The sequence below is a fragment of the Schistocerca nitens genome, chromosome 3, assembly GCF_023898315.1.
Source record: "Schistocerca nitens isolate TAMUIC-IGC-003100 chromosome 3, iqSchNite1.1, whole genome shotgun sequence".
Classification (NCBI taxonomy): Eukaryota; Metazoa; Arthropoda; class Insecta; order Orthoptera; family Acrididae; genus Schistocerca; species Schistocerca nitens.
The window spans coordinates 246760359-246777051 of NC_064616.1; the positions used below are offsets into that span (position 1 = coordinate 246760359).

Here is a 16693-nt window from a genome sequence, read left to right on the forward strand (position 1 = left end):
CCCAGACCGCAGCGCCATCTGTTGTTGAAAATTGTAACTACTGTAATTTCGAAAGTTTGTCTGCCTGAAAATGTACTGTTGTCCCAAGCATATTGCAACAAACTGTGTATTTCTATTGCTGCTCGTTTAGTTTTTATTGCCGTTTCAAATATACCAGTCATTTTTGAAACACCTTGTATTTGCAATATGGAGAACCTATCACCATCTGCATAAAATGTAGACTGGCAATGGCAAGGAAATCGTTTCTGAAGAAGAGAAATTTGTGAACATCGAGTATAGATTTAAGTGTCAGGAAGTCATTTCTGAAAGTATATGTATGGAGTGTAGCCATGTATGGAAGTGAAACATGGACAGTAAATAGTTTGGACAAGAAGAGAATAGAAGCTTTCGAAATGTGGTGCTACAGAAGAATGCTGAAGATTAGATGGGTAGATCACATAACTAATGAGGAGGTACTGAATAGGATTGGGGAGAAGATGAGTTTGTGGCACAACTTGACCAGAAGAAGGGATCGGTTGGTAGGACATGTTCTGAGGCATCAAGGGATCACCAATTTAGTATTGGAGGGCAGCGTGGAGGGTAAAAATCGTAGGGGGAGACCAAGAGATGAATACACTAAGCAGATTCAGAAGGATGTAGGTTGCAGTAGGTACTGGGAGATGAAGAAGCTTGCACAGGATAGAGTAACATGGAGAGCTGCATCAAACCAGTCTCAGGACTGAAGACCACAACAACAACAATCACCATCTGATGAGTGTGAATTAATTGTGCAGTACAGGTTGAGGCCTAAACACTTTAATAATTTCATGTTTCATATCATCTGTACCCTCTTCTTTCATCTCAACTTTAACTGTATGATACTTGGAAGTGTTCCTTCTGCAGGCTGCATAACATTTTGAATTACAAAATTGCAAAGCCATTCAAACTGAATGTACATGATCTGAGACTGTTACAACTGCTCACAGTATATTCTGCATTTTTTCGACTGCAGTAAATAGGACTGCGTTTCTGGAACTGTCATAATAGAATTTCTGTTCTGATCACAGCAAACTACTATCTTTTGATATGGATTCAGTACATAATATCAGAACATTTAGAATAGACTAAACGACAATCATTTATATACAAAAATAAATATTGATTTTATGTATCCGATGCACAGTTTGGTACAAATTTGTATCTGCAGTACCTTGTAGTTGATAAATGGAAAACTGGATAAGATGTCCTTTCTTTTCACATGCATATCAGTTGCCTTCTCAAAATAAAAAGAAGTAAGACATTTATTTATTGTCGAGGAAGGTATATGTGAGAGAAACTAACATTATTGGAGATTTTTCAAAAACTATGGAAAGGATAGATTGCTATTCACTATAAAGGTGACACACAGAGTTGCAAGCAGACACAACAAAAAGACTGTTATACATTAAGCTATCTGCCAAAGGGATTTCTATATACATAAGTGAAGACAAAAATTGATGATGACAGCATCATAAGTACAGAATTACTGGGCAAGAATATCACAGAACATCTCATGCAGCACAGGTATTGTGCACTGAGTTGCATGTGGCTAAGCATTGTTATGGATCAAACAAACTACTATAGTGAGCATCCAACAGCTCTTATGAATGGTCCATCAAAATTTCAGCAGTGTTTTACAAAATTAGAAATGTTTTTGCAGTTCAGCTCCAGCCAAGAAGCGAATGAGCAGGATATTGCACAAAAATTTCTATGCAGCTGCAGCCTGACTGAATTCTATTTGATATTTATGACACCATTGCATCAACTTCTTCTCATTTTGCAGTATGGAGTGAGCAACATGCATTTCATCATCAGTTCTCTCCAAGACCCTATTGGCACATTCTTGGTGCTAGTGCAGACATGTTTGTATTCTCCTTGCATTCAATTTTTGTTTGGGTTTAAGGTTCTTTGGCATATACCTGGAACAAAAATTCCAAAACAGCTGGTAAGCTGGTACTTGTTTATAATTTCATACAATTATCAATAGAATGATGACGCAAAATTCCTACTTAGTTCTGTAGTATTAAATTATTATTCCACTACAAGAATATCTAAAACCAAAGTATAGTGATGAATATGCAAACAGCAAGAAATATGAACTATGTTTAAAAGAAGAAAAGCTGCATACCTAGAAAATATCATATGGAACACCACATATATACTTCTGTAGTTGATAACAGAAGGGAAGATCAGGAGGTAAAAGAAGGAAAGGGGAAAGAAAAATATCCTGGTTAGATAAACAAAAGTGGTGGACAGGATTACTAAGTGTAGATCAACTATTGCATACTGCAGTTCAAAGAAAAAAGATGCATAACGTGATCACCAACATCCATTAATGGATAGACAGAAAACCAAGAGTCTACAAAGCGTTCCGCTATACCTGCTCCATTGCACCAATATCTATGAGGGATAATTGCACTGTGAACTCTTCATTATTAACAATATGCTGACCATTACAAAACTGTCTTCACAAACAATGCATTATCTGATATTTTTGTTATTCTCAGTGAGTTCGACTAATGTAATGTTCTAGGTTTTCCAGCCATGTGAGTTCATTAAAATGGTGTAATGTTTCAACAAGTGTCACTCTTTCCATCTTCTAGTGAAGATTATGGCCTAGGTTTTGGGAACAAACTGATCCTATTTTATGTTTTCTGTGGATTTCCTCAATAATTTCATTCACCTGCTTGGATGATTTCTTGAACAAAGCCATGACCATTTACCTTTCCCATTCTTTACACATTGATTTAATGTTATTTCTTTAATGTTTGTAATATTGACTACATGCTACAAGCATTTATGACATTATTGTGCCTTTCTTTACTTATTGCATATGAATAAATCTATTTATATATTGTAAATCAATCATTGTGATTAATTAGTTTCATGATTACATTTCTCCAGCATTCAGTTTATGTCAAAGGACATATCAAAGCAGTGTAATAAAAATTCACCATCTTTAAAGTACAACTAATGATGTGCTTCTAATGGCAATCTAATATTAATTTGGTTCCTTTGTGGGAAGACACTTACTTAATACTTCTGATACTAGTTACAGCATGCTCGAAGTGTAATGAGACCCACATCATTTTTGCTAGACAGAAATTTTTGAATATACAGGTATCTGCGACCAGCAACAGAGGAACAGTCTCAGCAAGCTGAGATGTGCACTCATGAACTCACAGCTACATCTTCTGGTGAAGAATGTGAAACATCAGGTGATGATGTATGGGGTACACCAACAAGCGGTGGTGATTTGGATGAGGAGTCTATATTCACAGCAGCCACAGGGGTAAGTATTCATTTCTGTTAAAGGTTCCTCCAAATAAAATGTTGTTGCAATGTTGTTGTTTTATGTAAATCCTTGAACACATAGTGAAATATTATATTTTACGAAGGGTTGGAGGGTCATGACATGATAGATATCAATATATGCAGCATTCTTTGATTAAATATTTTGGAAAAAGAAGTTCTTTATTTTTATACATTAAGAAAATGGACTCTACAGGGTGAAATATTATATTTTACAAATATTATATGTAACAAAGAGTTGGAGGATCATGACATGTTAGATCTCAATACATGTAGTGTTCCTGGATTAAATATTTTGGAAAATGAATTTCTCTATTTTTACACATAAAGAAAATGGATTTTACCAAACTCCAACATAAAAAGTTTGGAGGTTGTTTGTGTATACTTTCTAAGGATTTTGGTATAATGGATAATTGGTCTCTCTGGTGGCTCATTACACCATAATGAAGTAATTATGACTTATTTGTTTGTTACTCCAATCACCTTTGTATGTGTGTGAATACAACAGTAAAATGCCTGTAATATACAATCACAAAATCTGCAACACAAAACATAAAGTAATACAACAATCCACAGATGCAAAAGTATCTTCTTGATGTGGTTGCCATTCCCGCAGGAACAGCTCAGAACGGCATAACTGAGTCACTTTTCCTTTGTATTAAGTGAAATCATATATGATATACAACTCTTCAACAGTAAACCTATTCACACTTCCATGTATCAGTGTTAATGCACAACTAATACTGCCAAAAAATGAACCTGAGGCCAAATCAAACACTACTGAATGCAGGCTTGAGGGTGAAGAGAGAAGAGGACATTGCTGTTGTCAACAGGAAGTACCGTGAGTGAAAGTAAATAATTCGTTTCTAGGCAACACACACTGTGCATACTACTGACAAGTGCCCTGTTATAAAAACATTTTCCATGAAATAGAGATCCAAAGCTAAGTGAAAAAATCAAATTAAATGCAATTACCAGAATGAAATGTGCACTCTGCAGTGGAGTGTGCACTGATATGAAACTTCCTGGCAGATTAAAACTGTGTGCCGGACCGAGACTCGAACTCGGGACCTTTGCCTTTCATGGGCAAGTGCTCTACCGTGAAAGGCAAAGGTCCCGAGTTCGAGTCTCAGTCCGGCACACAGTTTTAATCTGCCAGGAAGTGTGAAATGCAATTACTCTGCAACAACACACGGGCTGAAATACGCAGAAAATATCCTTGAGAAACCTGCAACAACTGATTAGCTTTCATGACCAAGAATTTACTTCATGGCCAAATTTGTAGAATCATTGAATACCAGTGGTAATGGAATAAGAATATTTTCTCAAATACAATCATTCAAAACCTAGATTCACACTCAGTCCCATTTTCAAACCATAAGAGGTTACTGAATAGAAGTTCTTCACAATCAGTTCTATCACTGATGAAGTGAATATCATGGCAAGAATGACAACAGGGCCATTTGTGCTATAGAAGATGCTGAATTTAATTTTGTGTACTAATAGCTTAACTCAGCACATGTTGCACAGTTTAAACATAAAGTCATTCATTTGTTTGTACATTTTGTTCTGTGTATTTAATCACAAGGAAGAATCATTATGGATGTGTAACATCTCATTATATACAGCAAAGTGGAAAATCCCTTTAACTGGACTGAAAATTTAGTGCACCAATAATAATCCTTGGAGCCTTCAGTAAGGACTCTGAAGACATGCTAAGACTGAATGTCTTGTATGAGACATATAATTTATATACACTATAAGTTTTCCAGAGAAAGTTAGCAAATAAAATCATTAAGGATCAAGTATTCGTAAATTCAGACAGTATGATTACGAGGCTGGAAACATCATTACAGGCTGCAGTGGTTATTAGGTATAGTTCATTAGTCCACAAACCAAAATCAGACACCACCATGTGTCAGATCTGTCAGGCGTCAGAACATACAACATTTCAGGCAGCTACTAAGAAAGGAAACACTGGGTGAAATATATAGACATGTGAAAAAATTATACATTTTATAGCAATATTTGTACATTACATTCATATATAATTTCCAGACAAAACATAAAAACCTACATGCAGTCCCAGAAAATTCTCTTGACTCGTTGCTGATAAATGTTATGCAAAAATGAAATCTCCATGAAATCTCAGTAACTCATGGAGTCATTGATAAATTTCACCAGCATTTAGAAAAGTACAAAATGATGCTTAACAAGGTTATAAAAGACTCAAAGAAAATTATGTTAGAATAATGTGGAATGACATGAAAACTGAAAACTGTACAGCAGATAGCAGACAGGCGAAGACAGCCAACAAAATTTCATTGTGCAGATAGATCATAATGACATAAAAATTACTTTTACTTTTCCTGGTGAAACTGTCACCTTTAGCACATTTTTCAAATATAAGTGAATAGTTAGTCATTGGGTGTAAATCATAGCCATATGTTACCAGAAACCCCAAATAAGAACCCTGGTTACTTCCTTCTGATTTGACATAATGACGAAGAAATTTTAGCAACATTTATCACTTTAAAATCCAGATATTATTCAGGCACAGACAACATCCCATATTTCATTATTAAAAACTATGATGACATTACTAAATCGGTCTTCCAATTTTGCAACAGTTCACTGTCAACTGTAACTTCCCTTTTTTATTTAAAGAAAGTAAAACTAAACATGCTATTGAAGAATGGGAATAAACAAGATGTAGTAAATTTCAGGCTTGTTAAATTATTATCTGGTTTCTCAAAAACATTAGAAAAATATTTTCCAAAGACAGACTCTCAAATTTCCTTTATAGGGGACAGAGTTGTAGCTTGGTACACTTTTCAGACTTTTGCCTCTAGCTAGTCTTGTAATAGAAGTTCAATATGTTATCTTATCCCATTTTTAAATAATGACATTCAATTTATTTGTGCTGTAGTCTTTTTCTGAAACTACAAAAAATGCTCTAGAAAATTAAGGTTTTACCAAATGTGAAAGCATGTTCCAAGGTACAACATGGTCATGCACCTAGGAATAAATATTCTATTCAAATTTAAAAGCATTACAATTGAGAAAATCTTGTTAATACTGTGTTTAGTAGTCTATCCGTAACATTATTACTCTACTACACACTAGTAAACAGTGAGTGAAATCAAATGAATGAGAAGTGTTATCAGAAACCAGTTACAAATTAAATACATTTTGAAATAGAATCTATTGGAAATGAACACAAATTTTCATTTTCAAGACAGGTAAAATTGTTAAGACATTATAGAAACTCAGTTCATTTGCAAGTATCACATTTTCCATGGTAAAAGACCTTCTGTTTCAAGGTATAAAATGGTGCATGACCAATGAAGAGTGGCTTAACAATGTTATATAAATAGTTCCAAAAATATTTAGCATTTTACTTGTCAAAATATTCTGTATCTAAAGCATTAACAGTATTTGAATGTACTATGCAGGACTTAATTGTTTAGAATGTAAGATACTTGCAAATGCTGAAAATAAATAAATAAAGCCCTCATGTCTAACAATAACAAAACTATATAAAATGGCAGAAACTGCTTATGTTGTCTCTAGTGAGCATTTCTTCGTGTGATTCTAAAATTAGTCACTAGACTGAAGTACTGGCCAGAAAACCATCACGTGTTTGTAGGTACACTGTCCTTGAGCTACAGCGCTCTCTCCTAAATGCAAGGCATACACCAGTGATATGTTCCTTTCCACAGAACAACATAGTTTCAGAAAAAGCTGCTGAGCTGGCACTGACACATTTGAATTTTTTATAGAGTGCTCCATAATTTAGATAATGGAGAAATTATCACTGGTGTATGCCGTGACCTGTCAAAAGTGTTCAGTATTATGGGTTACAACATATAAAATTACATACTCTGGCATGTAGGTATCAGGAACAATGATACTTGGTTGAAATTCAGTTTTATGAAAATCCAAATTTAAGTAAACATTATTCTTATTATCATAACATTAAATATGGTTTACTTTTTTTGCCAGTCTTCTGACAGGTTTAATGAAGCCTTCCATGAATTCCTCTCATGTGCAAATCTCTTCATCTCAGAGTATCACTTGCACCCTTTATCCTCACTTATTTGTTGAATGTATTCCATCCTTCTAGTACCATGGAAGTTATTCCCTGGCATCTTAACACATGTTCTGTCACCCTGTCCCTTCTTCTTGTCAGTGTTTCATATGTTCCTTTCTTTGCCTATTCTGTGGAGGACTTCATCATTACTTATCTTATCAGTCCACCTGGCGTTTAACATTTTTCCATAGCACCACATCTCAAATGCTTCAGCTCTATTTTGTTTTGGTTTCTCACTGTCCATGATTCACTGCCATACAATGCTATTATCTAAACATATGTTCTCAGATCTTTCTTCACCAAATTAAGACGTATGTTAGATACTAGTAGACTTCTTTTGGCCTAGAAGGCCACACTGTGCTAGTGTGTTTTCTATGTCCTCCTTGCTTTGTCTAACATGTGTTACTTTGCTTCCACGGTAGAAGAATTCTTTCACTTCATCTGTTTTCTGATCACCAATTTTGATATTAATCTCCTTGCAATCCTCATTTCTCATACTTCTCATTACTTTCATCATTCTTTGGTTTACTCTCAGTTCATATTCTGCACCCATTAGGCTGCTCAATCCATTGAGCAGGTCCTGCAATTCTTCTGTACCTTCACTGAGGATAGGAATATTATCAGTGAATCTCATCATTTATATCCTTTTACCCTGATTGTTAATCCAACTCTTGAATCTTTCTTTTATTTCTGTCATTAGTAATTTTATGTATAGATTGAACACTTGTGAAAGACTGTCTTACACCCTTTTTAATTCAAGCACTTCATTATTGGTCTTCCAATCTTATAGTTCCCTCTTGGTTCTTGAGGTGTTATGTATGATGAAACACTGTAGAAGCTTAAAACAGAAATTTCAAGTAGCAGTTGAAATGATTGGAAAATGTTATTGTGAATGTAAACAAAACAGTATCTTCAAACTTCCAAAATTTAAGAAATCAGAATGTCCAGAACACAAACATGTAGTGGAATGGCAAAACTATTCAATCAGTAACCATTGTAAAATGTGTACAAATTGGCTACACAGTTACCTTAGTTTGGCTGCATGCATTGAAAATTATTCAAAGAAGTAAAGTACTATATTTAACCCTAGCATTACCAACGGGGGGGCCTCGTAGGCCCACTGACTCAGTTTTTCTATGTTGTATCCACACCCTTTGATATATGAACTTGAAAGCAAAGGTAATTGTTCGTTATTGAATGTACTATTGAGTCATTACAGAATTTTGGAATAAAAATGTAATTAAAATTCATTTACTTGATTTAATTCTCTGTGGGCCTTAGAAGCCCACCCGTTGGTAATAGCAAGGAAAGATTTACGAGGTTGAGTCTCTCATTTCAAATTCTTACCATGAAATGAATTTTGGCATTGTTGCCTTCAGACATATTATTATGAAGCGGACCATTGTTATTTTCAGTGTTTCTGCTGCTGTTGAACCAGCAACATGAGTAGACATCGTTTACGTGATAGTTCCATTGAAAGAGTGCTAGAAGAAGTTTTGAACGAATCAGATTTAGAGGAAAGTGAAGTGGATGATGATGTGGAAGAAATTAGAACTGATTCATCGTCTGAGAATGAAGATGAGGTTGAAGCCAATCCACCAGATGATAATGATACGGAATGTGATAAATTCATTGCAAAAAGTGGACGAGAGTATATTACGAAGCCATCTCGACAATATCGGCGTTCTGTACAAAATATAGCGCAAGAAAGAATGGGGCTAGGACAACAAGGAAGAATTGCGTCTCCGAAAGAGGCTATAGAGCTCTTTTTTACACCTCAAATTATGAATCTAATAAAACTACACTCAAATGAAGAGGCTTCTCGACTAGGTATTCAGCACACAGATGAAGATGAGTTATTTTGTTATATAGGACTCTTGCTAATCATGGGTTCAAATCATGACAATAAGATACCTGTCCAAGATTTATGGTCTTTGCTTCAGGGCCGACAAGTGTACTATGGATCAATGAGTCGGACCCGATTTTTCGAATTGACTAAAATATTGAGGTTTGATGATAAGAACACAGGAGAAATTCGTCGCCAGACTGACAAGTTTGCTCCAATGAGGGAAATTTTTGAAAGCTTCAATTCTTCACTTCCATTGTATTTCATTCCTGGTCTACATACAACAGTGGATGAGATGTTGTCTTTGTTCTGTGGTTGCTGTCCATTCAAGGTGTTTCTAAAAGAAAAACCTGGAAAATACGGCATTCTAATTCGAATGCTGTCTGATTCTGAGACTAGATATGTGATCAGCATGGACATCTATACAGGCAAGTCAGGAAATACACAGCATTCAAATGGACCGATGGAAATTGTAAAGAGACTAATAAAACCTATTGAAAAATCAGGCCGTAATGTTACCACAGATCGGTACTATACTTCAGTGGAGCTTGCTGAGACTCTATGGAATGATTTTCACCTCACACTTGTTGGCACCCTACAGTCTAACAGACGACACATACCTGAAGAGCTGAAGACTACAACTGGCCGCAGTTTACACTCTTCCATCTTTGCTTATACTGACCCTCAGACACAGAGGTCACCAGTTACTCTTGCATCAACGCTAGTCCGCGAGAAGCCAAAATGACTGCTGTTGATGCTTTCAACTTATCACTCAGAAGGGGTGTTGAATGAAGACTCAAAAAAGACTAACATAAATCTTTTTTATAATTCTACAAAGGGAGGCGTGGACACCATAGACCAGATGGCAAGACACTACAGCACAAAGAGAGGAACAAGAAGATGGCCTTTGTCCCTCTTCTACACACTCATTGACATAGCAGCAATAAATGCATATTCACTCTTCCTCCTCAACTTTCCGAATTGGAAAAAGAATTTGCTAAACCGCAGAAGAGTTTTTATCACTAACTTAGGTCTCGAACTAATAAGATCTCAAGTAGATAAATGGGCACAAAATTTGTATGGACTTCAGAAGCCAGTAATAATGGCAATGGAAAGCATCACACAACGGAAGCTCAGCTGCTCTGTAGAACCATCATCCTCAACAGCAGAACCAGGAACACGTGGACGGTGCCACCTATGCTGCCAAGAAGCTGCATCTAAAAAGATCAAGTACAACAAGCTGGGAAAGTCAACTGATACCTGCTCTCAGTGCCACAAACACGTCTGTGGGAAACACTGCAGGAAGACAGTGTTGTGTGAAAAATGCGTTGCAGAATGAGACAGTAAATTTTGTTTGCTTCATGTAGTGTATCGAATTAAAAAAGTCGTTTTTATAAGAAAACACTATTTTGAAACATTATTCCAAAAAATATATAAACTGAATCTCGTGATTTGTTCATTTTATTCCTATTATAATGACATCTTTTATTATCCAGTATACAAAAACAATGTCTAAGCATTTTGAATTGTTATTAGAGGTATCAGAAGTAAATAAACTTGATTTATGATAAAATAAATTGTGGTATTCTTTATGGGCCTTTGAGGCCCCCCCGTTGGTATTACATGTAACAAAAAATACGTTGGTAATGCTAGGGTTAATAGCAGGCCATATCTTCTGCAAATCTCTTCAGTTCAGAGTACCGGTATGTCAATTTCAGCTTGTTTTACTTGTTCGATGTACAGGAGTCTTAGTCTTCCCCATGCATTCCACCCAGATATTTTTCCTTCTGTTAATTCTGCAACGAAGTGACAGTGCCTGTGTAGTCATCCAATCCATTGGTCACTCTATCCCTAGCTACCCCTTCACAACAATCTTTCCCCTCCTGTGTCATTAAAGGCTTTATCATTGATCATTCTCTGAGTCCATGAAATCTTGAGAACTCTTCACCAACACTACACCTCAAAAGACTGTAGATTTTTCCATTCTGGCTCCACTACTGCCTATGTCTCTGAGCCATATTATCATTTACTACCACTTACTACCATTTATTACCATATCTTTTTTGTTCGCTAGTCAGGACTCGATAGACTGCATCAGTGTTACAAGCTTAAGATTACACAAGCATTATAAAACAGAGACAAATTAGCATAAGTATGCATAATAATACAGAACAAATTTGCAGGAGCATAGCATAACACTTAATGAAATATACTGTGAGAAATTTTTATCAAAGACATGTTCACTTCATTTCATAAGGCAATGTACAGTTTATGGAGTCCAATTTGCTGATTTACTGTCAAAGAACACATTTAAACTGTACAGTGATTTTTTGCATAGATTTTGTGACACCTTTCTGTGAAATTTTACCAAGTCCAAGGACTGTATTTTAGTATTTAGATGGTTGAACATTTTAATAGCTACTATTGGAAAACTGTCCCATATCATATAGTGTCGACACCTTGGGATGTCTATGTCTTCCTTACTGTGTGTATTAGAATTCTGGACCTCACTCCTGTTGGTGAATGTATCACAATTTTCTTTCATTTATGTGAGACAGGAGAGGTCATATTGACTGAAAACTGTCATCACTCCTAGACATGTGAAGATAAGTTTGTAGTGGTCCAGTTTCCTGCTTGATGTTATGATCCTTTTTTCCCCCCTTGCAGCATGTAGAGTGACCCAATAGTAACGGGCTGCAGCTGATATGACTGTGGAATACTGAATAATATCAGTAGATACATAAATGTGCAGTTTGTTATTGACAAGTGAGTTTTCTATCCACCATGAACCCCAGAAGGTTCACAGTTCATGCACTTTTTAGGTATCCTTTGTCACTGAGGCTACATACTAATTTTTGCATTTTTTCTTCATTTATTTTCATTTTGTTTATAACAAACCATTCCTTTGTAGCATCAAACAAAGCATCTACTTCTCTTTGGGCCTTGCTGGCATCAATGCCTTTTGAGTACAGAGTTATGTCATCTGTGAATTGTAAGTACTGTCCAAGAGAGCTTAAATCATTTACAAATACTAGGACAGGAGGGCGGCCATTGCCGATCCCTGTGTCACACCATACTCCAACTTCCATTCACATGATATTTCTCCTTGTACTGATACAATTTGCCTTCTGTCTTCCAAATAAAATTTGAGGGTTGCCAGAACAGTGCCTCCATTTCTATATTTACTGAGCTTGTTTAGGAGTACCTAATGAAGAAAGCAGTCAAACCCCTTATGAAAGTCACAGAAACTATGCTTTATCCAAGTAACCAGATCTAGTGCCACTGTTGTAGATTTGTCCTTCCAGAAACCATGCTTTGCATCTGTGAAGAGTTCATTAATTTCAAAGTAATTTGATATTTGGTCTTCAATTGCAGTCTAAATGGCTTTAGTGAAGACTGGAATGATTGACATTGGCCTGAAGGTATCTACCATGGCAGTACTCCAAACAAAAGCTTTTACATACTGTTTTCTTGTGTTAATACTAATATTTTTTGTGTTAGTAGCATCTTGATGCTATTGAGTGCTGTTTTAGCTTGTGAGAATGGTCTCTTTTATTCTGCTACCCAGGTAGGGTCCCCACTTAATGATTGTCATTTGCTTCAGATTCTCTCCATCTAGATGTAGGTTTGCTGCTGTTGGAACTTTACTACATACAAGGATTTTCTTTTTCCTCTTATTTATTTTCATATTATATCTTTCTAGAAATACATTTTCATGCTTTCTACTACCTTTTGGGCATTGTTTTCAGATTTGGCTAACACTGCTATATGATGTGCAAATCAAACATTTTTATGTTTCCTCCATGTATAGCTATTCCTTCAGTATACCTATCTTCATTCATTTATTGCTTCCTCAGTGTATTTGTTCAAGAGTAATTGGGAATGATTTTATTCCTGCCAAGCAACTATACGTCCTCTTGCAAATTTTGCACCATCTTTTATTTGTCATCTGCTGTCTGATTCCTGTAAAGGTGCTGGCTTATTTTTTTGTCATGCTGACCCAACTTAAACACATTAAAGTTTTCACCATTTTATACCAGTCTATATTTTTGAAAGCCTTTTGTGGATTATCAATAATAATAATAATAATAGTAATAATAATAATAATAATAATACACATTCACATCTAACTACATTATTTAACAGTTACATTGCAGACCCATACACATTCCCTGATACACTTACACATGGAATAACTTATCTGAAACCTAAAGATCAAGCAGACACAGCAAACCCAGCTAAGTATTGCCCCATAACATGCCTACCAACAATATACAAAATATTAACTTCAGTCATTACACAGAAATTAACGACACATATAACACAGAACAAAATTATAAATGAAGAACAAAAAGGATGTTGCAAAGGAGAACGAGGATGTAAAGAGCAACTGATAATAGATGCAGAGGTGACATATCAAGCTAAAACCAAACAAAGGTCGCTACACTATGCATACATTGATTACCGAACAGCTTTTGATAGTGTACCCCACTCATGGTTACTACAAATATTGGAAATATACAAAGTAGATCCTAAATTGATACAGTAGCTAAACATAGTAATGAAAAATTGGAAAACCACACTTAATATCCAAACAAATTCAAATAATACCACATCAAGCCAATACAGATTAAGCATGGAATATACCAAGGAGACTCATTAAGTCCTTTCTGGTTCTGCCTTGCTCTGAACCCACTATCCAACATCCCAAATAATACAAATTATGGATACAATATTACTGGAACATACCAACACAAAATCACACATTTGCTGTACATGGATGACCTAAAACTACTGGCAGCAACAAATCAACAACTCAACCAATTACTAAAGATAACAGAAGTATTCAGCAATGATATAAATATGGCTTTTGTAACAGACAAATGTAAGAAAAATAGCATAGTCAAGGGAAAACACACTAAACAAGAAGATTACATATTGGATAACCACAGCAACTGCATAGAAGCGATGGAAAAAACAGATGCCTATAAATATCTGGGATACAGACAAAAAATAGGAATAGATAATACAAATATTAAAGAAGAACTAAAAGAAAAATATAGACAAAGACTAACAAAAATACTGAAAACAGAATTGACAGCAAGAAACAAGACAAAACTTGTAAATAGCTATGCCATACCAATATTGACCTACTCATTTGGAGTAGTGAAATGGAGTAACACAGGCCTAGAAGCACTCAATACACTTACACAATCACAATGCCACAAATATAGAATACATCACATACATTCAGCAACAGAAAGATTCACATTAAGCAGAAAGGAAGGAGGAAGACGATTTATCGACATAAAAAACCTACATTATGGACAGGTAGACAATTTAAGAAAATTCTTACTAGAACGAGCAGAAACTAACAAAATACACAAAGCAATCACTCATATAAATACATCAGTTACACCATTGCAATTTCATAACCACTTCTACAACCCTTTAGATCACATAACATCAACAGATACGAAGAAAGTAAATTGGAAAAAGAAAACACTACATGGCAAGCACCCGTATCATCTAACACAGCCACACATCGATCAAGACGCATCCAACACATGGCTAAGAAAAGGAAATATATACAGTGAGACAGGATCAAACAATAAACACCAGATATTACAGCAAGCATATTATTAAAGATCCCAATACCACAACAGATAAATGCAGACTTTGCAAACAACAAATAGAAACAGTAGATCACATCACAAGCAGATGTACAATACTAGCAAATACAGAATACCCCAGAAGAGATGACAATGTAGCAAAAATAATACATCAACAACTTGCCATACAACATAAACTAATAAAACAACACGTTCCCACATACAAGTATGCACCAAAAAATGTACTGGAGAATGATGAATAAAAATTATACTGGAACAGAACCGTTATAACAGATAAAACAACACCACATAACAAACCTGCCATCATACTCACCAATAAAAAGAAGAAATTAACACAACTAATCGAAATATCCATACCCAATACAACAAATATACAGAAGAAAACAGGAGAAAAAATTGAAAAATACATCCAACTGGCTGAGGAAGTCAAGGGCATGTGGCATCAGGATAAAGTTGATATTATACCAATTATACTGTCAACTACAGGAGTCATACCACACAATATCCACCAGTACATCAAGGCAATACAGCTACATCCAAACGTATATATACAACTACAGAAATCTGTAATTATTGATACATGTTCAATTACCCGAAAGTTCCTAAATGCAATGTAACATATACCGTACAGTTAAAAGGAAGTCACGCTTGATCAAGGTCCGCATCACTTTCCATTTTTAACCAGACATAACGTCTGAGAAAGGAAAGAAATAATAATAATAATTTTGTTGTCATTAGACCATTACCACAATGACAAAATCTCTCACATAGTACAATACAATGGATAATTTTAAAGTAAAAGAGGCTAATTATTAACATTACATATGATTAATTACATTATGAGTAACAAATTACTTTATATTGTAGAATGGGTAGGCAACTAACAGTTATGTAGTGTCTGTTTGAATGTTTGTTCCAATAAATCTTGTACAGTTTGTGGAAGCTTATTAAATAATTTGTGTCCCATGAGTTCATAACTGTTAATTGATTTTGACAGACTATATAGTTTTACTTTAATGATTATTTGTTCACAAAACAAATGTTTACTATGTGCCTTATTTGAGGAACCAGCAAGTATCCAAACCGCTTTCCTGTGCAGTGTTAAGATGTTATGCACACAATTAGAGTTTCCCCATAAAATAATACCTTATGATATTATGGTTTGGAAAAATGGAAAATAATATGTTCCAACATACATTCCAGGTACACAGATCATAAGTTATTTTAATAAATAAATTCCTCTAGACAACTTAGCACTACTATACAGGGTATTAAAAAGTATTCCATGTTTTTAGAGGTGATATTATAGACTAAAAAAAGAAAAAAATTTCCAATAAACATGGATTTAAAAGGCATACCTTAAGAGCTATGAGCATTCATTCACTTTTATTACTGTGAAACCTATCTCTTCTACTGCAAGCTCTTAGGGAAACAAAAACTCTGTGAAAAACTCCAGGTTGGTCACAGGTGTACTGGCAGGCATTGATGATGCTTTCCTTAAGTGTTGTACACCATTAATGGGCTTGCAGTGCCCAAAATCAAAAATTCAAGTGATTAAGAACAGGGGAATAAGCTTGGCAATGTAATGGACCTCCCTGACCAATCCATTGCCTATTAAATGTCTGTGTGAAGTGTTCTCAGACATTTCAGAGAAAATGTGCTGGTGCTTCATCATGCATGAAACATGTCTCTTGCCACTGTTGGAATGGTACCTCCTCTAGCTCAGGTCATTTGATAACCATGGAGGCTTTATGTGCATGGGCCAGGAATGGCTGGCCATGAGCTGTATAA

The 16693-nt window shown here is 35.3% G+C and overlaps 1 protein-coding gene across 1 annotated transcript in view; it reads left to right on the top strand.

The window, feature by feature from the left end:
- LOC126248203 (uncharacterized) overlaps positions 1-16693 on the top strand; it is a 988540-nt gene that overhangs the window by 886508 nt on the left and 85339 nt on the right. Inside the window, exon 20 of the mRNA XM_049949008.1 lies at positions 3139-3310. Coding sequence (XP_049804965.1) covers positions 3139-3310 — 172 coding nt within the window. The remainder of the gene's footprint in view (positions 1-3138; positions 3311-16693) is intronic.